Below are 23665 nucleotides of genomic sequence, written 5' to 3' on the forward strand. Positions count from 1 at the left end.
ATACCAAAATTTATAGGATATAGCCTAAGTTGTACTTAGAGGAAATTATATCTCTAAATGTTACACCAGTAAAATAGAGAAAGAGTAGATCAATGAATTGGGCATGCAGCTTAAATAAAATAGAAAAAGAATAAATTGTACATCTCCAAATAAACACAAATTTCAAAATCCTAGAAATAAAAGGAATGATAAAATTGAAAATAAGAAAACTATTGAAATAATAAAAACTAGGAACTGGTTTTATTAAAAAATAATAAAATAGATAAACCATTGGTTAATTTGATTTTTTAACCAAATTATTGAAAATAAAAAGGATGAATTCTTTACCAATGAAAATAAAATTAAAACAATTATTAGGAGTTATTTTTCCCAACATGCCAAAAAAAACTAACAATCTAAGTGAAATGAATGAATATTTTTAAATATAAATAACAAAAGTTAATAGAAGAGAAAATTTGAATACTTAAATAATTCTATCTCAGAAAAAAAATTGAATAAGCCATAAGCAAGCTACTGAAAAAAGAATCCTCTGGGCTAAATGGATTCATGAGTGAAGTCTAATAAACATTTAATAAACAATTATTTCCAATACTATATAAACTATTTGGGAAAACTGGCAAAGAAGGAGTCTACCAAAATTCCTTTTACAGAACACATATTCTGTTGATATCTAAACAAGGAAGAGCAAAAAATGAGAAAGAAAATAACAGACCAATTTCCCTAATGAATATTGATACAAAAATTTTAAATAAAATATAGCAAGGAGATTCCAGCAATATATCACAGAGATCATGTACTATGACTAGGTGGCATTTATACTAAGTATGCAGGGCTGGTTCAATATTAGGAAAACTGTCAACATCACTGACCTTATCAATAGATGCATAAAAGGCTTTTGACCAAATACAACACTTGTTTCCATTTTAAAAACACTGGAAAGCACAGGCACAAATGGAGCTTTCCTTAACATGATCAGTGGTATCTATCATTAGAAAAAAATAAAATATCGATCCAAAACAATAATTCTGATTGATGACTGAAAAGGACTCTTGTTGCCGAGTCCATCCACACATGTCCATTCATTTCAGTAAGAACGAGTTGTCAGTCAACACACACAAAGAATAAGGTGCTTTTCTCCACTCTCTTACCACTCTATTCCTGCCAGGTGCCAATGGGAAAAGTTGGAGAAAGTGGTAGAAAAATGACTGGAACCTGGCCGATGCCAATAATAATAATAATAATAATAATAATAATAATAATACTTTAATGAAGTTGTGATCTCAGTGGCTGGAAACTCCCTACAACGACCCAAATTATACCCCACATTCTGTGCTCCACTTGCTTGTGGCTTCCAATGTACTAGAAGACTTTCTTTCCTTTTCTTCACACGAGGCCAATGAACTAAACGGCCTGTAGAGCAGTTACGGCTCACTTTGACTTTCCAGCCTGCTCTCCACCTTTTCTGGTCCCGTGTCTCTCTGGAGGTCCCTTGGTGCCACTTCTCTTTCACAAGTCTAGGCTGGTAATGGGGCCGCCGCTTCCCAGACACCATGGTTGGCTACATTGGTCACCCTTTGGGGGACTTCCAACTTCAAATCTTCAGACAGTGATGTTTCCTTTTAAAAATAAACTATAACTATCTCTGCTTGCGTTTGTGCTGGGAAAGAGGGGACAGTTCCCCAAAACGAAGCCTCCCCAAGTCGAGCTAACAGTTCTGCTTGTTTCTGTTTGCCTGACTCTGGAGGAAACAGAGTTTCTGTGAAGAAAGAGAGTTTTTTAATCTGACCATATTCCAGGAACGCTCCCTCACGGTGAATCGATAAATTGCGTAAGTGTAGCCAGCCTGTGTTGATGAATGAGGGTTTGCCTTTTATTTTAAATAAATGTCTTTCCAAGTGGAATCCTCAGGTGGTCTCAGGTCACCAAGAATCTCAAAATTGCTCAATTACAAAACTTCTGGAAGATGGACGTGCCCACGAGCCTCTTCTTCCTCTGTGAACAGAAGACAAGGGACAGCTTTATCCCTCCAATTTACAAATGCTATTTAAAAGGGGGGGAAGCTCTTGTGAGGGCTGAGGACAAATTTTCTACAACATTTGGAATATCTGCAGCTGTTATGGGGATCTTAAACTGTCTTTGTTCATTAACTTGAAGTCCTTCATCTGGTATTTAAAAGCATTTTCCAAAAGACCCAACAAACGTGGGAGGCGAGAGGTGTTCTCCTTCTTTAATATAACTCAGTCGTTGAAACGTTCAGATTTTTAAAAATCTGCATCCGCTCCAAGGTCGGGATGCACCGTTTGCAGAGCAAAAGTTGCCCTAGGACCCAAGCCGCAAGGAACCTTGGAGCTGTCAGCCAGGCCAACACTCATTTTCCCCAAGGCCACATTGGCCACGTAAGTGACCAAAGATGATACTTGGACATTTTGTGCCTCATTTACACATAAACCTTCCAGCCTGAGAGCTTGGCCTCATCACATCCTGGAAGAACCCTCCAGTGCGCCCTTCTGCAGCCTAGCTCCCGGCTCTTCAATGAAAACTAGCTCCGCTCGGCCACGAGACCCTTCCCCGGGCTTAGTGCTACTTCTCCTAGCCATGATCCCTCCGCTTCCCTTGGAGCCTCCAAGGTCTGGGACTGCCAAACACACTCCCCATCCCCGCTGGCACCGTGCGAAGCGGATCTTTTGAACCCAAGGGAAGGGCTTTACACGGACACCCAGCCCGGCTCTGGCTCCTCCATCCTGGCTGCTTTGAGAACAGAATTCTCTGCTTTGTTCCTTTTCTGAAGCCGAGACTCTTTGGGCCTCCAGTGAAGTAAAATAGTAAAATAGGCAGGATTACAGGGAAACCTGAAAGTCATCGAGGCTTCTCTTCCGTGCCCCGCCCCCCCCCCCATTCTAACAGGACGGGAGGCCCGGCCTCTCCTTTGGCCTTGCTATTCCCAGCACTGAGCAGAGGGCCTAGAAGACGGAGGTCCTTAACAAAGGCTTATTAGTGGATGGACCCTTCAATACAGACAGTCCAAAAACCGGATGTGCTGGGAACCTCCGGGCTGGCAGGGAGACGCTGAAAGGCGGCGCGGGGCTCTGTGGCCAACCCAGATACCGAGATGAGGTCTGCGGCCTCCCCGCCTCGGTGGCCTCCTTATCCAGCACATACCAGGAAGGTGGGGCCTCCTGGGCACAGAGCAGCGCTGAGGCGTCACCCCCCGCCATCTTCCCCGTGTGGGGCCCGCAAAGGCGCTCTGAAATCCCCCGCGACTCTCGGCCCTGAACCTCGGCCCGTCAGGTTGTACCTCACTTGGCCCCCCATCTCTGGAGGGAAGCGGAATGAAGGCGTCTGTCCCGCTGCAAAGAAGGGAGCGCTGCTCCCCGCCCCCGCCGCGCCCCCTCCCCACGCCCTTCTCCTTTGTGCTCCGCCCCTTCCTTCCCAGGAGTCCGCTCAGGAGCACGCACTGAGGTCACGGAACCCACGTGATCAAAGCTCGGCAAGAATTCCTTCATGCGCTGCACTGCAGCCCGGTGAAAAGAACATATTCTAGGCAAGAAGAGCTTGGGGGAAAGCGGCCTCCGCCGGCCAGCTCATTAGACCAGAAGCATCACCAGGCAACAGGAGGACACTGGGCCCAGCGGAGGCGGAAGGGGAGGGAGGGGAAGGGAAGGGGGGAGAGGGGAGGGAGAGGAGGGGAGGGGGGAGAAGGGAGAGAGAGGGTGCTCCTGCTTTTGTCCCCCGCTTTCTTGGGAATCCTGAGCATCCCCGGCCTCATCGCCCACCCGGTCACTTCTCGGTCTTGCAGCAGTTGTTCATGGCTGCCTGGGCCCAGGGGGTTTATCCAGCGGCCTCCCTCTTTTCCTCCTTTCCTGATGCTTCATCTCCTGACACCCAAGTCCCCACTTCAGTCCCCCCCATGACCTCAGGCGGCTCCAGAGAAGGATGGACTAGAAGCCAGGCCCTCTGCTTCCGGCCTGGGGCATCCACACCCCAGCACGGCCTCTGCAGCTCCCCTCCTCCTCTTCAGTCCCGCGGAGGGCTCAGCGGACTCCTGTCCGAGCCGGCAGCTTGCAGAGGTCCCCCGTGAGCGCAGACCGGGGGCCGGAGGTGAACAGTGACAGGGCAGAGGATGAATGCGAGTTCCCGGGGTCTCGGATGGTGAACCCATCTGAAATCACGTGATCTCTTGGGCACAAATCCTACTTAGCAGAAGGGTGAGAGGTTGGGAGGGCTCCAGTGTGTCTGGTCCTCCAGCATGTGCATCCATTGTCTCAACTAACCCTGTGCAAAGTGGTGGCGGAGCAGGGAGGGAGGAGACGTTCAGACCTGGCCTGAGACACTTCCTGGCTCTGTGACCATGAGCCAGCATTGCACGCTCTTGGTCTCAGTTTCCTCATCTGTAAAATGAGTTGGAGAAGGAAATAGCCAACCGCTGCAGTATCTCTGCCGAGAAAACCCTCAAAAAGGTTTGCAAAGACTCAGAGGCGGCTGAAACAACCAGCCACCAACAGCAAAATGACTGTGGCGGGTGGCCCGGGGCTCTGGCCTACTACTACTGCTTTTATGAGTGTGCATGCCCCTGCTTTGAGCTCATTCGATCAGCCAATCAATAACGATCTGCTGACAACCTCTTATGCCAGGATGAGTTGATTGATGCAATCCTTGCTCCAGCAGGCTCTAGCGAGTTCTCATTTTGGAAGCTCAGATAGGTCGAGTTCCTTAACTCGGGACCCCCGAGCCCTTCATGACTCCGCACCTGGGTACCCTTCTGGGCAGTCAGCCCCATTTCCCTCCTCCCGCTCTGTGATGCTCTGTGATGGCTCCTGGCTCCTCCTTGCCACCCTCCTGCTGCCTCTCGCCTCCAGATGGCTCTTCGGCATCACCTTGGACCCGACTTCCCTGACTTTGCTGAAGACTCGGCTTCCATGCCACCTCCCAGAAGGGCCCCACAGCTCCAAGCTCCGGCACTCACATCAAAAATAACTGCCCGCGAATGGGCTCGGTGGTTGGCTGGCAACTGGATCCGTTTGAGAGGAGTTACTGGCTTGAACCACCAGAGCAAAATCAAACTTTGCTCACTGTTTTCCTTCATCAGTCAATGCCAGGAAGAGTTCCGGACCTTCTGCCTGGCTACAGATTCAGGGGACTCAGAAACACCTCATCTCCGACAACTGAGCAAAATAGGAAATAACAGTAAAAAATAAATGAATGGATAAAACTCACTTCCACAGAACTGCTGAAAACCAAAGCACGGCCCTTGGGAAAGTCAGGAAGTGGGAAAATAGATCCCACCTCAGAGTTTGGGAATGAATAACATATTTTCAGATAATCAAAGAAGAGTCCAGCCAGCACCGGACAATAAATCCTCTCCAACAGGTCAGTCCCATTATCATGAGTTCATTTAAATAAAATCCACGGTCGCACAACAGAAGTCGCATCAACAACCCCCACCCCAGACACTGGGAAATGACATCATGTTCCAACGATCCGTACTCAAAGTTTCCAGAGAATTTAGAAGAACCAGAAACAAGGCGCGCCTCGCCTGGCTTTGTGAGGCTCCCCCAATGCACCCACAAAGGACTTGGCCATCGAGAGGGGAGAAAACTGATGAGAATCATTACAAAGTGGAGATTGTGCCCGGAGCACCTTGGACTGAAGTTTGAGGGATCGTATGTATCTCTCTCTCCCCAGGAACCAATGATCAATAGAAAGCTCATTCCTAGTCAATGAAGCACTCCTACTGAATTACAGTTAATCAATGCCCCAGGGTAGATGTCTGCCCGTAAAATAATGGAGTTATAGCCCATGCTTGACGGCACTCGTGTGACGCCATGATCAGGAGCAGCACCATTCTCAGCTCAGGCCCACAGAGTTCAAGCAACAAGAACTATCTGCCAGAGACAACTCTGGGGACCAGAGGTAGAAAATTCGGCCTCTGAATCACTGTCTGTTGTCCACAACTGCCGAGCCCAATGCACTGGACCCTGGAGCAAAGCAGGAAATTCTCCTCATGTTCTCACCCATTCCAGGCCATTCTCCGTCTGGCCTTGCCTCAACCGCCATGATCTCCGCATCAGCCAATTCAGTGGCCATGACTCATTTCTACCAGTTTTCATTTTGAAAGAGGAAAAAGAAAGGAGAAGCGATTGTTCTCCCCAAGCCTATCTCAGACCTTAATCCAAAGGCTCATGGCAACAAACAAACCTGAGGCTCAGCAAACACTTCCTGCATGCTGTTGATTGGGCCATATGGGATCCCACTGCCTTCGAATCGACTGAGCCAGGTGCGGGTCATTTCCTCTGCAAACCTAGGAACAAACAAGCAATTAAGAGACAGGATTCTCAGTTTCCCATTCCCAAGACTGCTAGCACCAGTGCAAGGTACAGGGGCAAGCAAGAATGACTCGCCTGGGAGCAGGGGCCGGTAGCTCCCTCCTTTGAGGGGGCTCCCTTCGTCCACCCTCCCCTTGTTGTTTTGCTATATTTTTAAGGATTTCCCCATCCCAGGCAGATGCCACACGATGGCAGGCCCATTCCTTACGGACATGTAAATGACATGGGAAACCAATTCCACAAATGTTTGGATACGAAGCTCCTGCTAAGGGCAAAGCCCTGGGCCACATGCTGGGAAGAGACCCAAAGACTAGACCAATAGTCCCCGCTACCTTCTGCTGGGGAGATCGCCCCTATTCACAGAATTCTAGTTCACTCGTATAGAAGCTTGAAGTTTGACAAAACTTTGGACACATCGCCTCACTGAATCTTCACAACATTATCGATGCTGTTGTTGTTGCTGTTATTGCCGTTTCAGAAATAATGAAACCAGGGTCAGAGATGAGAGACAAACTGCATCCCCAGGACTTTACCCGGGACCCCCCTGCTTCCTCTCTAACGAATACAAGGGGTTACTGAGTCCCCAGGCTTTTGTTCATAACTTTCCCCTTAGTGGAAGAAGTCCAAGCAATGGGAAAACACTGAGTAGCCAAGGTGGGGTGGGTGGTATTGAAAGGGAAGCAAGGATGCTGCAAAGGAGAAGGGCACTGTGAAGACTAAATCGGCCGCCCGTCACAATTCTGCTTCACATGAGGCTCATTTGGGAAATTCTGGGGTCAAACCTCAGGGAGGGAATGTTTACCAACCAAGTTTTGACTTCATCTCAACCCAAGACAAGCAGCAATTTTCATGAGAAAAAAATCCAGGGAAAAGGACAAACCCCTTTATGTTCTCGTTGTGGTGGCAAAGAACGGGAAACTGAAGGGTCTCCATCAAACGAGGAAAGGCTGCATAATTTGGCCTGTGTTTGGGATGCAATCTCACTGCACCTTAAGAAAGGATGAGCAAATTAACTTAAGAAGAAAAAAAGCGTGGCGAGCCCTAGGTGAAATTATGAAGAGTGAAACAAGCAGAACCAAGAGAAGACTGCAGAGAGCAACAGAAATACTGTTTGGAGAATAGTGTGCGTGTCCATCGGCGAAGGAACTGATAAATAGAAATATGACCTAGCTTTCCTTATTCATATAGCTTTCTGGAAGGAAGGAAGGAAGGAAGGAAGGAAACACAAACAAACAAAGTTCTGCCTGAGCCCAGACAGACAACATCCCAAGGACCTACTGAGAGGATTTCATGTTATTGCTATACTGGTGATCTTTAGAAATCATGGACAATGGGGAGGTGGTTCAAGACTATAGAACAGCCATTTTTGTTACCCAATGCTCAAAAAGGGGCTGAAAATAAAGGCTGGTGAATTTCAATTCAATTTCAATTCTGTACCCCACCCCACCCCCATCTAGGAAAACAATATCAAAGGGATAGCTTTTGTATTCTTGGAAGGAGATGCTGTGATCATTGACAAAGGACTGGGCAATTAATGTGTACCAATGTAAAGAGGTCTAAGCTTACAGGCAGAAGAGCTAGGTTCAAATCATTCCACTCTGTGTGAACCTGGGCAAGTCCCAATGCTCCTTTTTCTTATCTATAAGATGTGAGGGTTGAACTAGATCACAAAAAGTCAGAATCACAGCAAACCTGAAAGAGATCTCAGTTTTCACCTAGTCAAAGTTAGAACTGAAAAAAAAATCCTTCAACTACATGCTTGACACGTGGCCATTCATTACCTCTCAAAGCAGCCCATTTCACCTCCTGATTATTAATGTGTTCTTTGTGCCAAGTCGAAGTCTTCTCTATGATTTTCTCCTAATGGGCCTGCCATTCTTCTTAGTTCTGGCCTCTGGGGCCCAATGAGACAAGTCTCAGTCCACCCAACACTTCACTGCTCCTTCAGATACTCAAGGACATCCATCACGCCTCCCCCGAGTCTCTTCTTTCCCAGGCTCGACCTCTCCAGTTTCTTTGACAAACTGTCCTATGGCATAAGCTCAAGGCTCTTCAGCAGTTGGGTGCTTTCATGTGGATACTCTACAGTATCTCACAGTCCTCAATAAAATGGAACAGCTAGAATCAAACGCAGTGGTCCAGGTGTGCTCTGATGAGGGCAGAGCCTGGACACATGACCGCCTTATTCCTGCAAGCTTCACTACTCTTGGTGAGCTAAGATGCCCTTAGCTTGGGCAGCCCTGTCACACTGCAGACTCAAACTACCCTGCTCTAAAAAGCAGCCCACCATGCCATTTTGCTTTCTTGTCTAGACAACCCTCTGGCTGACCACGCATCCTTCATCCTCAGCATGGGAAGGTGATGCTTTGGAGGGCTGAGCACATACTTTATAGGTACCCCTTCTGAATTGTATTTCTTAAATTCTGCCCACCAGCTCTCTAGAATTAGCCCAGCGTTCTACTCCTGGCCTGTTTGGCTCCTGAATCTCTCAAGCTCTCATCACCTTGTGATGCCTGTAAATTGGATATGGGTGTCTCTGATGAACACCATTTCCAACAGCACAGCACCCTGGGACACCTCGCTGCATGTCTCCTTCCTTGGATCAGCCATTCAACCAGCATCGGACTCACTGGATGGCTGGAGAGTTGGGAAAGGCCTGGTACAGATGCAGACAGAATAAAAGGGGGGGGGGCAGAATCAAGAATGGAGGTCAAGGGCTGAACCTCAGCAAGGAGGAAATCCATGGTTTTGTTTTTTATATTTTCAGAGGCTGAAACAAAGATGGACAAAAGGAGGTGAGGATAAAGGGGAGATTTGAAATGTCCAAGGAAGGAGACTCTCACACATATTTTCCAGCAGATACTCTGTGTGCTATGTGGTCTCCATTTTCTCATTTTAGTGTCTGATGAAAATGAAAGGCAAGACTTTCTGCTTAGAGGGAGAGCACAAGGTATGAGGAGAGCTCGAAAAAATGAAATAGGGGAGAGAGTCCATAAGGGAAGAAGGAAAGTGTTAGCTGAGAGGGCCTCGTGGAGATTAGGCAGCTCAATAGTCTATGAATGGACCCCAAATTAGCACCATTTCATAGGACTGTTCAGTATCATGAAAGGAGAAATGGAGAAGGTAGAGGATGGCAGTAACTCAGGGCAGGGATTTGATGAGATTTGGCTATTTAGCTTCTAGTTTTATGGCAGCTGGTGATGCAGTGGAAACTCAAAAGACCTCATTCAAATCCAGCTTCATACATTCATTCGTTTGGTGACCCTGGATAAGGCATTTGGTCTCTGTTTATCTCTATTTCCTCAACTGTAAAATAGGGATGATAAGCAGCTCCTACCCCATGGGATTGATCTGAGGATCAAGAGAGAGAATAGCCCCTTCCCCACTCCTGTGCAGATGGATGATGGCTTCCTAACTAAAGAAAGGGAAGGGAGACAAGTAGAGGTGACACGGTAACTGGGAGAAGGGCAGGAGGGCCCTTCAGGCTGAGTCTTACAGCCTACATCACTGCAGCAGCCTGACCTCGTGTTCTTCCTTGGCCACAGCCTCTTTGCACTCAGGCCTGGCGTACTTGGTCAACGTGGAATCAATTGAACAACAGGACCCAAACGGAGAGCCAGCGAATATCGCCATGACAGGGAGGAGGTCTCTGGGAGGGGGAGGCCCCAGGCGCATGCTCCCAGGCACTCTCTTGCCACATTTTCATGGTTAGAAATGATGAAGCTGGGAGGAGATTTGGCACATCAGAAAACCAATCCCAAAAGGTAAACCTGAATGTAAATAAAAGCCAAGTCTCCCCATGAGGCTTATCAGTCATCCAGTAAATATCTGCTAAATACTTACAATGTGCGATACAAAGGCAAGAGCAGAACTGTTCTTGCTTTTGAGGTGCCTCAGCTCTATGGAGAAGACCAAAATAAATGCAAGACAATTTGGGGAGGTCATAGTAAGTGTGGGACCAGGGCAGGCTTCATGGAGGAAGTGCTGTTTGAGCAGAGCTGTTAAGTGAACTAGAGGTTCTAAGAGGTGGAGGTGGGGAAGGGATGCATGCTGGGAATTTGCAGGGGGTGGGGGATGCAAATGGAAAGGAAATGGAAGGGTGGGTGTGAAGAATGTCAAGAAGGCTAGTTTGACTGGACCCAAAAGGGTGTCAAAAGGCTTTTAAAAAGTTAAGTGGATCCAGATTATGAAGGCTTTAATGTCAAAAAAGAGGAATTAAATAACTGTTCACATAACTAATAATGAGCCCCCGGAGTTTATCCAGCAAAGGAGCAACGTGGTCAGGACTCTGCTCCAGGAAAATCACTTGGGCAGCTGGGTGAAGGATGGACTGAAGAGGGAAGAGGTAGAGGGAAGTGTGAATTTTAAAACTACTCCACCCTATTTAGACTGTACTTTAGAAGATTTGCTTTAGCTATCTCCTGGTTGTAACAATGAAGACACTCTCTTTAACAGAATCAGGAATGTCTTGTAGTACTTCACATTACTCCACCCTACTTAGACATACTTTAGGGGAAGATAAAGTTGTAATCTCCTAATTGAACAATGAAGGTACTTAGTTCTCACCTTATAGTGAAGCTAGAACTTTAAGCTAAGTCTATTTTTAGACCTTCATACAAAAAGGTGTTAAGTAACTATAAAGGTTAAATTAATCACAAAAAGATCAAGTAACTAACAAAAGGTGAACTTAACAAAGAAGTGTGAAGTATCTCAAAAGATATAAACTAATCAAAGAAGGTGAGAACTAAATGTATGGGCAGTCCTGGAGAAAGCCTTTGATGTGATTGGTAGATATGAAAATTTAGAGGTGGAGACACAAGGGTGAAAGGTCTATATATTTGGGATTTTTTTTGTCTCTCAAAAACTCTTTCCCCCAGAAAGTTGGATTTGGCTGATCACTTCCTGTGAGCAACCTGGGTGCCAGTTCGATCCTGGAACTCAGCCTAGAGGAGCTCACTCAGACAGCTTCCTTGAGATGGTCTCGTGGTGTGTGATAAGACTGATTTCCTTTTCCCTTGGGCTCAGGGAGGCCCCTTTGGCGAAGGCCTTTAACTCCTGCCTGGTTCAGCCTGAGCCAGAGCAGTTTAAATTAACTCTTTTTCCTTTCCCTCTCTCTTCTCCTTAAATTCCTTCCCTCTATATTAATTAAATTACCATAAATTTCCAGACTGACTTGGGAATTTTATTTGGCAACCATTTAAATCTAGATTTAAAGTCACAACTCTAAATTCATCTTTACAGTAGCCAAATGATGGCATCCCTGGAAAAGTGAAGCAGGACCTACAAGATCAACAGGAATCAAGAGTAGAAGCCTTTAGGTCAAAGGAGCTAATAGCATTTTGGTCAATATTTTACAAGTTCATAGTGTATTGAATGTAGAAGGCTATTTTACTGCTGATGTGGGGAACTCTCCCTCCATCCAGATGCAGTTTGGTGGTGAAAAGGACAAAAAAAAACCCCACCCAAAATCTTCCATCTGTGAAAATAAAAGTATTTGAATCAACCAAATGTTGCTCCTATTACAGATAAACTGAAAAGAGTAAGAAAAGAACTTGTTTTAATAAAAATGTGTATGAAGAATCAGCTTCTGGAAAGGTTTTAAGTGAGTTTAGACAGAAAATAAAGTGATATAAAAATAAAGACATAAACCGCCTTGTGAGAGATGTATGATGGTGCTTTGTATGCGAACCTACCAATAGTTTAAAAGGACTGAGAAAGAATTGTTATTCTTTCAAAACTGGGGAAACCCATGAGTAAGAAATAGCTTGAGGGAAAAGTGAGGTAGAGCAAGATCTTGGGAATTTTGGAATTGCAAAGCTTTGCCACAAAGATGTGCCTGTTCCCTCTTACGCTGAGAGCCCTGGGGAGAGTGTGCCATCATTCGGGCACCTGCTTAATAGGGGAGGACCTGTGCCAGTTTTCTTTTGCCCGTTGCTCAGTAAGTGGATTCACGATCTACACGTGTTCTTCTAAAGGGCTTCTTGGTATAAGCAGAAGTGCTTTAGGTGAGGCTGGGATTATGATCTCGATGGATGGACTTTCCCCCTCAACAAGGCTACCCAAAGACCTTGAGATAACTGAGTGGTCCTTCTTTGGAGAACTGCCTGAAGAGATCAGGGGAGGCGGGAGAATCAATAAGAGGCCACACAGCACTCTATGTGCAAGCCATGTTACGTTCTCTTTCTCCGTGACCACATGATATCCCCAGAACGCTGTTACCCCATTTTAGGAATATCTGCAAGCCTAATGTGTGGCCAAGAAGGAGAATGAGGCAGATGGTGAGGGTTCTCAGAACTGCACATGGTAGAAAGTGGCCTGTGCTAGATGTGTGGCTGTGAACAAGTCACTTGACCACGGCCATCTCTGGAGGACTTTCTGGGTCTCTTCCACATCTCTGAGGGTTTCAGTCAGAGATGAGTAGCTGAACTTCACCAGGTGAGAAAGTTCCCCGAGCCGTGAAGTCACGGGCCAGGTCCCCCCGCCCCGCCGCTCTCCTTCCCCTCCCCACCCCCTAAAAGCCCAGGCTGGGAAAGCAGGCATCCCATCAGCTGAGGCTGCTTGTCGGTTCTGCAGAAGCACACTTTATAGTGGCTGCTAAAGCCATCGCCTGGCCCCGGCAGACAGAGGTTCTCCTCTTCTGAGAAGGAGCCGACGCGCACCGGGAGAACGGACGGACCCTCCGAACCCGGAGCCTTCTCGGGGCCGGCGTCAGTCACTCGCATCTCCGAGGAGGACCCTTTCAGGGCACGACTGATTCGTTTTCAAGAGGAGCTCATTTATCATGGCTGGACACACATGCGTGTCTCCAAGGGCTCCGGGCAGCAAAAGGCTGTCAACATCCGCGGGACAAGCGCTCCAACAGGCCACGTGGGGGAGGAACCAAACCGCTCCATGCCGTGGAAAACAGAGGCTGTGATTGGAAATAGCGAAAGAAAATCTAAAAGCAAAATGCCTCCCTCCAGTGACGCTGGGAGCTGGGTTTCTGGGCCCAGAAGTGGGCCTGCCAGGCGGACTCTGCTCATGGATGCCATCAACTCCCTCAGCTAGGTATGAAGCGTCCCAGCATTCCACTGGTCTCCATGGAGACATCCATCATTTGGCCTTGAAACTGGATCTCTTGCGCTTCAGCTGATGGGGAATCATTTCCGTAATCTCTGCTGAAAAGCAGTAAGAAACTTCTTTCCGTTAACCACAGACATTCAGCTAAAAAAATTGAAGGGAATTTTAAACTGCCAACAGCACGCAGCCCTGAGGCGGAGATGAGAAGACAATGGTAAGACGCGTCTTGGTGCGGGTGAGGAGGGGGCCCCTCTGGGAGCCCCGGAGACGCCCTCATTAGCTACAGCCAACGTGCAACCTCCTTGTGTACGTCCAGCGGGACGAAAGGAGAAGCACCTATTAAGTATTTACTCTGAGCCAACCAAGGGCTGGGGATGAAAGCACAGAAGCAAGGAAAGCTTCAAATGATGGCAGCCACAAGGAGGATGTGCTTGTGCGGCACCCACTACGGGGCAGGCACTGGGCTAAGCACTTCACAGCTCTGAGCTCATTTAACCCTCACAACTCTGGGAGGCAGGTGCTATTTTTACCCCCACTTTACAACTGAGGAAATCAAGGCAAATAGCGATTAAGTGATTTGTCCCAAGTCACAGAGCTGGGAAGTGTCTCGGTCCAGATTTGAACCCAGGTCTTCCTGAACTCAGGCCCAGTGCTCTTACCTACTATGCCACTTGGCTGCCCTCGAAGAGCTGGCGTTCTTCTAATGGGACAAATAGCCTGAAGGGAGAGCAGGCTGGAGGGGAACACTTTAGTCTGTACAGTTATAGGGATGGCGAGGTGATCACAGAAGAGGAGGCTGGCGCGCACCACCCAGGAACAATGGCAGAAACGACTTGTTCATGGTTCACGTTTGCCAACTGGGAGGAGCTGAGGAGAGGGAAGGAAGCATCGTGGCTGGGGCTTTGCTGAGCACGACCAATCAAAGCAGCGGAGGGCCACAGCTGGAAGTTTGTGCAGAACGCTATAGAGCACGGCTGGTTTCCCTTATATAGACGACTTTGCCTCATTTTTAAATGCAAATTCTTGGGCGATGGGCCATTCCCTGGTTTTATAAGTGAGTCCAATTGGGCTTTGTTTCTCCTGGCAGTTCGCTGACTCGGGCTCATCAGCACCGAGGGGCGGGGAGTTTTGATTTTTCCCTTTTGGGACATAAACACACACGTGTGGGTGCGAGTGCGAGTGCGAGTGCTTACACAGGCGTGTGCATCCTTCGGCTTTCCAGCTCGGCTACGTGGTCTTGGAGACGATTCCTTGCATTTCCCAGGGCAGGACCTGGTACGTAAAGGATGCTTAACAAAAGCCTGAGCGATAGAGCAAGGGATGAGAACGATCCGATGGAACAACTTTCTGCTAGTAACCCAAAGGCAGGTTTTCTCTGTGATCGTTTTTCATCACATTCTGGCATGACGAAATCAGATCAAAGCTCTACTCAGAACTGGAATCATTGTAAGCAATCTGAATAAAGAGGCCGACTTTCCCCCAAGCGGACGCTCACAGCAAGGCCCGAGCTTTCTGGGGGTTTGGGGACTACAGACTATGAGCCTCCTGTGGCCAGAGACGGCTCCATCGCTATCTGGCCGCCCCTAGAAGCTGGCGTGATGCCCGGCGGCTGATAAGCACTTGTCAGTGTGCCGACACGCCCAGAAGAGTAACGGCATGCAGGGACGAAGGAGGCAGCCACAACTGGACCAGACGGCATCAGGATCAGAAGAAAGACCCTTGTGAGAGGCGAAAACAAGCCAAGTATCAGCTACCTTCATGGAGGAGCCGCGGGCAGAAGGAAGCGGCGGGCCCTGAAGGGGCAGACGGGACTGAGACGTGGGAGGGAGTCCATAACTCTGCCCTGGTGGGTTACCACAGCTCAGATCTCAGGGTGTCACCCACACAGCTTCCGCCTCCATCAGGGCTTTCCCTTCCTTTGGGCCCATCCGTCGTCCCCCTCCCCTGGGTAGAAGAGCTCTCCTTTGTGCTGGAGGTCATTTGGGGGATGGAGTTCTTTTGGCCACAGCAATTGTCAAAAGGCACCGGCTAAGGTAGACAGAAAAGACTCGGGCCTTAATTGGTGGAAGTGGCTCCCCCTCACACTCACACGCGCACACACACACACACACACGCATATACATACACACACGCATTCATACACTCTCACACACTCACACACATATATATACACTCTCACACACACACACATATACACTCTCTCACACACTCACACTCACACACACTCACACACACTCACACACACTCACACACACACACACACACACACACACACACACACACACACACACACACGGCACTGAAACAATGACCGGCTAGAGAAACCAGGCTGTCTTCCTCACTAAGGCTTACTGGGCTGCTTCAGAGCTCGGGTTTGAACAAGCCCTTTACTGCGACTTCTCCAGGTTGGCTCTCTCTATGCACATACGCTTCAGCAACGACTTCTCCTGTGTTCAGTCGTGAGCTGAATTTCGCTAATTTACGCCACCTGACCGGGGCTGGCATCCTGCTAGAAACACACCTCCCTTCTCCATCTCCGACCTGCAGCAGATGGCTCCTTCTCAGCACTGTACAGGGGCTGAGATGGATTAATTCACTGCCTAACTCGGGCTCATTACCATCAAAATGAGAGGTGATTAACCAGAAAGCAGGAGAGCTTCTCCCTCCTGTGCAGGCATCAATCAATCCGTGCAAATTAAATCCTCGCACAAATCACCGACTTTTCTTCTACCAACTCGCTGGTGCCCTGCGTGGCTGCTGCCGCCACCGATTCGAGCTTCTGGAGCTCTACCTCCACCTTCAGTGCTGAGGCCCAAAGAGTTCTGCGGGCCACTGAGAAGGCCGGCCGGTTTGCTCACCCGATGGGCCACTGCCAAAGAGATAACGGGAAGACAGACAGATGACGAGCCTGCTCCCAAAGGCTGGTGCCTCCCTGTGCCATCAGAGGAAAGCTCACTAGTTCTGGAAATGTAGACAAGGCTACCTGGCATCTTGCCTTCGGTTTCCTTCCTCCGAGGGAGCGGGGTACAGTGGGAAAAGCCCTGGGCTTAGACTTGAAGGTCTTGGATTCAAATCCCACCATTATCACCTATCACCAGCCTGACTTTGGGCAAGTCACAATCTCTCCAGACTTCACTTTCCTCCCCTGTAAAATCAGGGGCTGAACTGAATGGGTCAGTTGGCCAGGAAGCCTTTACTCAAGACCTTCCACAGACCAGGCACTGGGCTCATTCCTGGGAATAAAAGCAAAGGCAAAAACCAGTCCCTTCCCTCCAGGAGCTTCCAGCCCAATGGGACAGGCACCATGCAAGCAACTACGGACAAAGAAGATGCAGACGGGGGAAGGGGCTGACTGCCAGAGAAGGTGCGGGCACCCAAGGGGGCTTGGAAAGGCTTCCCACAGGAGGTAGGGTTCAAACTGGGGCTTCAAAGGCTCTGGAGAAACCAAGAGGCAGAGAAGGTGGAAAGGAGAAGAGAAAGAAAGCTCCCAGCTTATGAGGCAGGCAGTGAAAAGTCAGAGGTGAAGGATGCAGGAACAGCAAAGAGGCCAGTATACCAGCAGGGGAATAAGGTACAAGAGGAGGCAGGAAGAAGCCGGATGGTGAGGGGCTTTGAACACCAGAGAGAAGAGCTGCTATTTGGTCTTGGAGGTGGCAGAAAGCCAGGGGGTGTCATGAATGGATTGGGGGGGGAGTCAGATCTGCGCTTCAAGAAGACCAGTGTGAAAGTTGGATCGAGGGTAGACTAGAGAGGGGAAACATTCGACGTAGGGAAAGCAACCAGAAAAAGAAGAGAAAGGAGGAAGGGAAGGAAGGAAGGGAGAAAGGGGGGAGGGGGGAAGGGAAAGGAGGGAAGGGAAAGGAAGGGAAGGGAAGGGAAGGGAAGGGAAGGGAAGGGAAGGGAAGGGAAGGGAAGGGAAGGGAAGGGAAGGGAAGGGAAGGGAAGGGAAGGGAAGGGAAGGGAAGGGAAGGGAAGGGAAGGGAGGGGAGGGAAGGGGAGGGAAAGGGAAGGGAGGGAGGGGAGGGGAGGGAAAGGGAAGGGAAGGAGGGGAGGGGAGGGGAGGGAGGGAGGGAGGAAGGAAGGAAGGAAGGAAGGAAAGAGGGAAGGAAGGAAGGAAGGAAGGAAGGAAGGGAGGGAGGGAGGGAGGGAAGGAAGGAAGGAAGGAAGGAAGGAAGGAAGGAAGGAAGGAAGGAAGGAAGGAAGGAAGGAAGGAAGGAAGGAAGGAAGGAAGGAAGGAAGGAAGGAAGGAAGGAAGGAAGGAAGGAAGGAAGGAAGGAAGGAAGGAAGGAAGGAAGGAAGGAAGGAAATAAGGGAGGGAGGGAGGAAGGAAATAAGGAAGGGAGGGAGGGAAGGAAGGAGGGAAGGAGGGAAGGGAGGGAGAAAGTAGGGAAGGGAGGGAGGAAGGGAGGGAAGGAAGGGAAGGCAGCAGGATTTGAACTTAGCTCTTTCTGATTCCAAGCCCAGTACTCTATCTACTGTGCCACCTAAATGTCAAATAAGATAGAAAGAAGAGAAGAGGACCACAGATAGAGCCCTGGGAGAACCCCTGTAGTTAGCAGGTGTTACATGAATAAAGATCCAGCAAGAAAGACTGAGAAAGAGCAGTCGGAGAGGTAGGAGGAGAACCAGGACAGATGGGTTGTCTCAGAAACTAGAAGAGGATGTCAAGGAGGAGAAAGGGACCGACATATAGAGACTGCAGAGGTCCAGGAGAATGAGGGCTGGCTGAGACAAGGCCTTCAGATTTGGTCACTAAAAGACTGCTGGTCACTGCATAGAGAGCCATTTGCACTGAACGAGGAGGTCGGAAAAATTAGAGAATCAAGGACAAAAGGAGAGGCGCCCACTGTAGATGGCCTACCATACAACATGGCCTCAAAGCGCCCTTTTAGCTCCAAATCTAAGATCTTATTAGCCAAATAAACATATGCAAAATGAAGATGTTTTGGAGGTACTTTTGCTCATTCTGGACATGAGCTGCTCCCCACAAGGACGCTCATTTCCTGGGGCGCCCACAAAGCTCACCCTTAAGCCACTCCTCAGGTCAGTCCTTACAAGCAGATGCCGAGGGCCTCCAATGGCAGGAAATGGCTCTCGGGGCAAAGTTGGGCCTTTCCTAGTGGGAAGCTCAAATGCATTTCCCCACAGAAAGTGTTCACAATGTTCATTCGATTTCCAGGCTGGTCTCTCACAAGCTATTGAACCCATAATTCAGCTGAAAAGCTCACTGCATGGATGCAATGAAAACCTGCAGAAAACATACGGTTGCAATGCTCGCAATTAGACCAGAAACACAATGAAATTGAAGATGAAATAATTTGTTTCTTAAATTTCTCTCAAATGGGAGTGCTTGAGGGAAAGAAGCTTGAGAGGGGGCTGCGGAAATTGGAGGAGACTCTTGTGGAAACTCAGAAGGGGACTTCTGGGCACTTCTGAGGTTTTCTTGGTTGATGGCACAGGCTCTGTATACGTATCTAATTTCGCTTTGAAACACATGGCTTTTCTTTCCATTATCCAGGCTTCTTGCAAGTGAGCGCTGCTCTTGGGCTCATCAACCATGCCTAGGGTTGACTTGGGGCTTACAAATGGAACAAAGAGAAGAGATTAGGTAGCCTGACTAGAGTGGGAAAGAGAGGAAGGAGGCAAAAGGGTGTGTGTGTGCGTGTGTGTGCGTGTGTGTGTGTGTAAGAGACACGGACAGACAGAGAGATGGGTAGAGGAAGAGAGAGAGACAGAGAGATGCTGATTCAGGGCTGGAAGAGCATTTGGAGGTCATCGAGGCCCATCCATCCCTCACATCACAGATGACAAAACTGAGGACCAAAGAGGTGAGGAAAGTGCCTGATGCTACATTGCTATTGAGGGGCAGAGGCCGACTTTGAATGTAACACCTCTGACTCCAAAGTCACCAAAACTCATTCCTGGAGGCAGACTGGAGATGGGAGACGGGGAGAAAGGAACTGTGGGGAGAGAAAGGGAGAAAAAAGAGGCCGAGTCAGACCATCCCCTGGCAAAAAAGGAGGCACAGCCACCAGCCTCCAAGGCAAAGCCTGGCCCTCAGCGCTGAGCTCTCAACATGACTGGTCGGGAGAGCTGCACAGAGGAGTCACAGACGCTCTTCTCACCAACTGAATGACCTTTCCTCAAGCCTCCTCCTTGAACCTCTGGTCGGCTGGGCTCTGTGGATCGCCCTCTTCTCTCGGACAGTCTCTCTAGGTTTTCTGCTCTCTCTTTTGCTGGACCTTCATCCCGGTCCTTCCCCTGGGAAACGCTAGCCTGAGGGTCTGTCCTGGGTCTTCCTCTCTTCCTCTCCTGCTGTCTCTCACTTGGTGATTTCATCACCTCCTGCGAGTTCAATCATTCAGATCAACATCCCCGTCTGGGCTTCCCTTTAACTCCTTCTACCATTCCGGGCTCAGGGCCGCTCGCTGTTCCGATGTCATCCCTCCTGCACTCGGCCTCCTGCCTTTCTGGCTTTCTCCAGAGTTCTCTGCCCCCTCCCCCCCCCCCACGCACAGCTGGCGGGGACCCCTTCAGAGAAGAGCCACGGCTGGCAATGCCACGGCGGTGGGCAGGTCGTCTCCTCCAGGTGCTAGCCAAGCGGCCTTGGGCGAATCACGGAACCTCCTCAGGCTCCAGTCACAGGGCATGAAGGCAAGCCCGACCTCCAGGCTGTGGAGCCTCGTGCTGGACCTTCACCGGGGACTCCACAGCATCAGAATCACGACATCAATGGAAGCCATCAACAGGATGATCATTCCGAAGTCGAGTCGCCGTTCCTAGTAATTCTCATAAAATCTGTCCGCGGCGAGATCTCGACCGAGGCGGGATTCAAATTCTGTGACGAGAGCCTGATACCTTCCGGCTAACTCCAGGGAAACAGCCGCCTGCGGCTACCTTCGTCCCTCCAATGTGGTCCAGCCATCATCCAGGCGTTCTGAGCGAATGCAGAAGCAGCCCAAGGCCCAGGAGATTCCCTCCCCTGCTCGCCGGATCGGCCGCTCTTGATCTCTAGCACGGCCGGCCGGCTTGGCTTCCAAAGAGGTCTCTCAAATGCCACACAGGGCACCGGCACGGAGGCCAGACGTCCGCAGCAGAACTCTCCGTTGCCTTGCTGGCTCCTGAGGCAGCCTGAGAGACGGGCTCTCGAGGCCACCTTGTCACTCGTGGTGGAAAAATCACTCGAGAATTAAAGGAGTGGAGAGGAGGCCTGCGGGGCCTCCTGCGGGGGTGGGGGGAGGCAGGATGCCATGCTGGGGATGCCTGGGATGCCTAGGATGCCGGGGATGCCAGGGTTGCCGAGGATGCCGGGGATGCCGGGGTTGCCTAGGATGCCGGGGATGCCTGGGATGCCGAGGATGCCGGGGTTGCCGAGGATGCCGGGGATGCCGGGGTTGCCTGGGATGCCGGGGTTGCTGAGGATGCCGGGGTTGCCTGGGATGCCGGGGTTGACTGGGATGCCGGGGTTGCCGAGGATGCCAGGGTTGCCTGGGATGCCGGGGATGCCGGGGTTGCCTGGGATGCCGGGGTTGACTGGGATGCCGGGGTTGCCGAGGATGCCAGGGTTGCCAGGGATGCCTGGGATGCCGGGGTTGCCTGGGATGCCGGGGATGCTGGCTCCTGCAGAGGGAGAGCCCAGGCCCGGGCTGAGGATCTGGTTCCCCACTCATTGTTCTTCCCAAGTACTCTGAGTGGAGCCAAAGCATTGCTTAGATGCGACTGCAGCCAAGTTAGGCACTGCCTCCGATTGTGATAGAACTGGGGGGCCCCTTAGCTACCCTCGTTATAGCCTGCACCCCAGGAAAAGGAAGAACAGCGTTGCCACATGGGCCTGGTCACCCCTTCCCAGGTCACTCATGACTGCAGTTCCTCAGAGATGGAGCTCTACCGAATTCGCACACAGCATCCCTGGGCGAAGCCCGGCGACCCAACGATGGGTTGTGGGGCTGAGCCTCCTCTGGGATCCACAGAAGCCCTGAATGACTTCCCAAAGGCAGCCTTTTTTGACTTATCGTGGAGAAAGCATAACTATCCCGACTATCGCTGCTCCTATCTCGACAGCCGCTAGTGTGCCTGCCGTCATGCTGCTAGAGAAGCAGGGGCAGGAGGAAGAAGAGGGGTAAGAGGAGGAAGGGCCGGCAATCCGGTGGCATTTTAGCTGTCCCAACAGCCCTCCCTGTAAAGTAAGTGTCAGAATCCCTTTACAGTGAGGAAACGCAGGCCGGGAAGTTCAGTGGTTTGCCAAGAGTCCGCTTGTTCAGGTGGCTTTCGGCGGTATCTGACTGCTCCAGCTCATTCTGCAGAGGAGGAAGCGGGGTAAACGGGGTTAAGCGAAGTGTCCGAGTCCCCCAGCCAGGAAGGGCCTGAGGCCAGGTCTGAACTCAGGGAGGCGGGTCTTCCTGACTCCGGCCCGGCCCTCTATCCATCGTGCCACCTCTGCCAGCCTTGCCCGAGAGGCACTTCATAAATGATTGCTCGCGTGCCCGAGTCCCTCTTTTACTCACTTTACTTCCTAGGGCTCCCTCTGGTCTCTAGGCTACAGTACAAACTCCTGCGCCCTCACAAACTGGCCCCAGGCTTTCTTCTCAGGGCTGCCATACACACGTTCCCTCCCCGGTCTCTGGTCCAATTGGACCAGAATTCTTAGTGTTTGGGCCACATCACTGCTGTCCCCCTGCCTCCCCCCCCCACCCCACCCCCGTCCTCCTGGGCATCCTTGCCTCCTTCAAGGGCCTCAGGAATGGCCACTGTCCGTGCTGCCCCTGCCCATCGCTGCCCGCTGCATTGGCCGGCCTCGGGACCGGTTTAGGCTGCCCTCCTGCTTCTAGACGCGGCTGCTCTTTCCCTGCAGAGCGGCAGCTCCCCGAGACAAAGACAATGCTCAAAGCTGCCTTTGTGCCTGGGACTCTCTTTTAGGGACCTTCCCACAGCATGTTGGAGACGTCCAATAAGTGCTTCCTGGTCGATCTTACAAGGACGAGGAGCCATAGAGCCGGACCCTGGACCTGCCTTCAGAGCTTGGAGCTGTGTGACCTCAGGAAGGTCCTGCCCATCTCTGGACTCGGCCCCATGAAAGGGGCGATGAAGCCAGTCCCTGGAGCCCCCTCCCACCCACCCTGTGACTGTCACGGTGTCATGGACTCAGTCTCCTCGAGAAGCTGGAAAGTGCCCCAAGGGCTGCATCATCTGGTTGTCCGGAGGGCTTCACTCCGGGGAAGTTTCACTGAACAACACAGTAAACAGTGACACAAAGCAGGCAGAGACTGTTACTGCATCCCGCTACTTGTGTTAGAAGGCAGGTCCTATGGCCTAGCAACTGTATCTCTGGTAGCAAAAGAGAGGAAGGAGAGAGGGAGGGAGGGAGGGAGGGAGGAAAGGGAGGAAGGAAGGAAGGGAGGAAGGGAGGGAGGGAGGGAGGGAGGGAGGGAGGGAGGGAGGAAGGAAGGAAGGAAGGGAGGAAGGAAGGAAGGGAGGAAGGGAGGGAGGGAGGGAGGGAGGAAGGGAGGGAGGGAGGAAGGGAGGGAGGGAGGGAGGGAGGGAGGGAGGGAGGAAGGGAGGAAGGGAGGAAGGAAGGAAGGGAGGAAGGGAGGGAGGGAGGGAGGGAGGGAGGGAGGGAGGGAGGACTAAATGACTATTACATGCCAGGCCACTGTGCTAAATGCTTTACAAATTTATTTCATTTAATTTCATCAACTTCAGGGAGGAAGAGTATTTGATTTTGAGGCATAGAATCTGGGTTCACATCCTACATTTCTTCTTGTGGCTTTGGGCAAGTCCATGCCACTCTCTAGACCTCAGTTTCCTCATCTATAAACTGAAGAGACAGGACTGGATGAACTCTGAGGTCTCTTCCAAATCTCGGTCTCTGACCCTAGGAATCCCCCAGGAGGTCTAAACTAGAATGCTGTAAATCCTTACGAAGACCGTTTCTGGAAAGGGCTCTAGGGTGGAATGTGAGTACAATGTGTCAGGAAACCAGATTATCTACCCATCAACCCATTTATCCATTTGTTCATTGATTCACACAACGAGCATCCCTGGACCGATACTGGGGAACAATCAACCAAAGATCCAAGGCAGCAGGCACTGGGGGGAAGCATCAGGTGGTGGCTGGAGTCCTGACTTCGAAGTCAGGAAGGCTCACAGACAAGGCTCAGCGCTGACCCCTGTGTAGCCCTGGACAGGCCACAAAAAGGGTGCCCGAGAAGGAGCCTGCTCTGGTGCGGAGCAGCAGGTTCTCCAATACCCATGACTGAGGTGAGTTTGCCGAGTCAATGAAGCCC

General features: G+C 50.4%; 1 protein-coding gene and 1 long non-coding RNA gene across 6 annotated transcripts in view; one reads left to right on the top strand and one right to left on the bottom strand.

Moving 5' to 3' along the window:
- The window catches only part of SUGCT (succinyl-CoA:glutarate-CoA transferase), a 488805-nt gene that overhangs the window by 313457 nt on the left and 151683 nt on the right, over window positions 1–23665 (bottom strand). For 4 of the 5 annotated variants that reach the window (XM_007500632.2, XM_056804130.1, XM_056804128.1 and 1 more), the window contains exon 11: window positions 6196–6298. In XM_007500632.2, coding sequence (XP_007500694.2) covers window positions 6196–6298 — 103 coding nt within the window. Of the gene's footprint in view, window positions 1–543; window positions 1993–6195; window positions 6299–23665 lie in introns of those variants that run through there. The other variant, XM_056804126.1, reaches the window with a different exon arrangement.
- LOC130455379 (uncharacterized) lies at window positions 13408–22637 on the top strand. The gene is made up of 2 exons (XR_008913298.1): window positions 13408–13596; window positions 22299–22637. It is a non-coding gene; the product is annotated as an uncharacterized LOC130455379 (long non-coding RNA).

The sequence above is a fragment of the Monodelphis domestica genome, chromosome 7, assembly GCF_027887165.1.
Source record: "Monodelphis domestica isolate mMonDom1 chromosome 7, mMonDom1.pri, whole genome shotgun sequence".
Taxonomy (NCBI): domain Eukaryota; kingdom Metazoa; phylum Chordata; class Mammalia; order Didelphimorphia; family Didelphidae; genus Monodelphis; species Monodelphis domestica.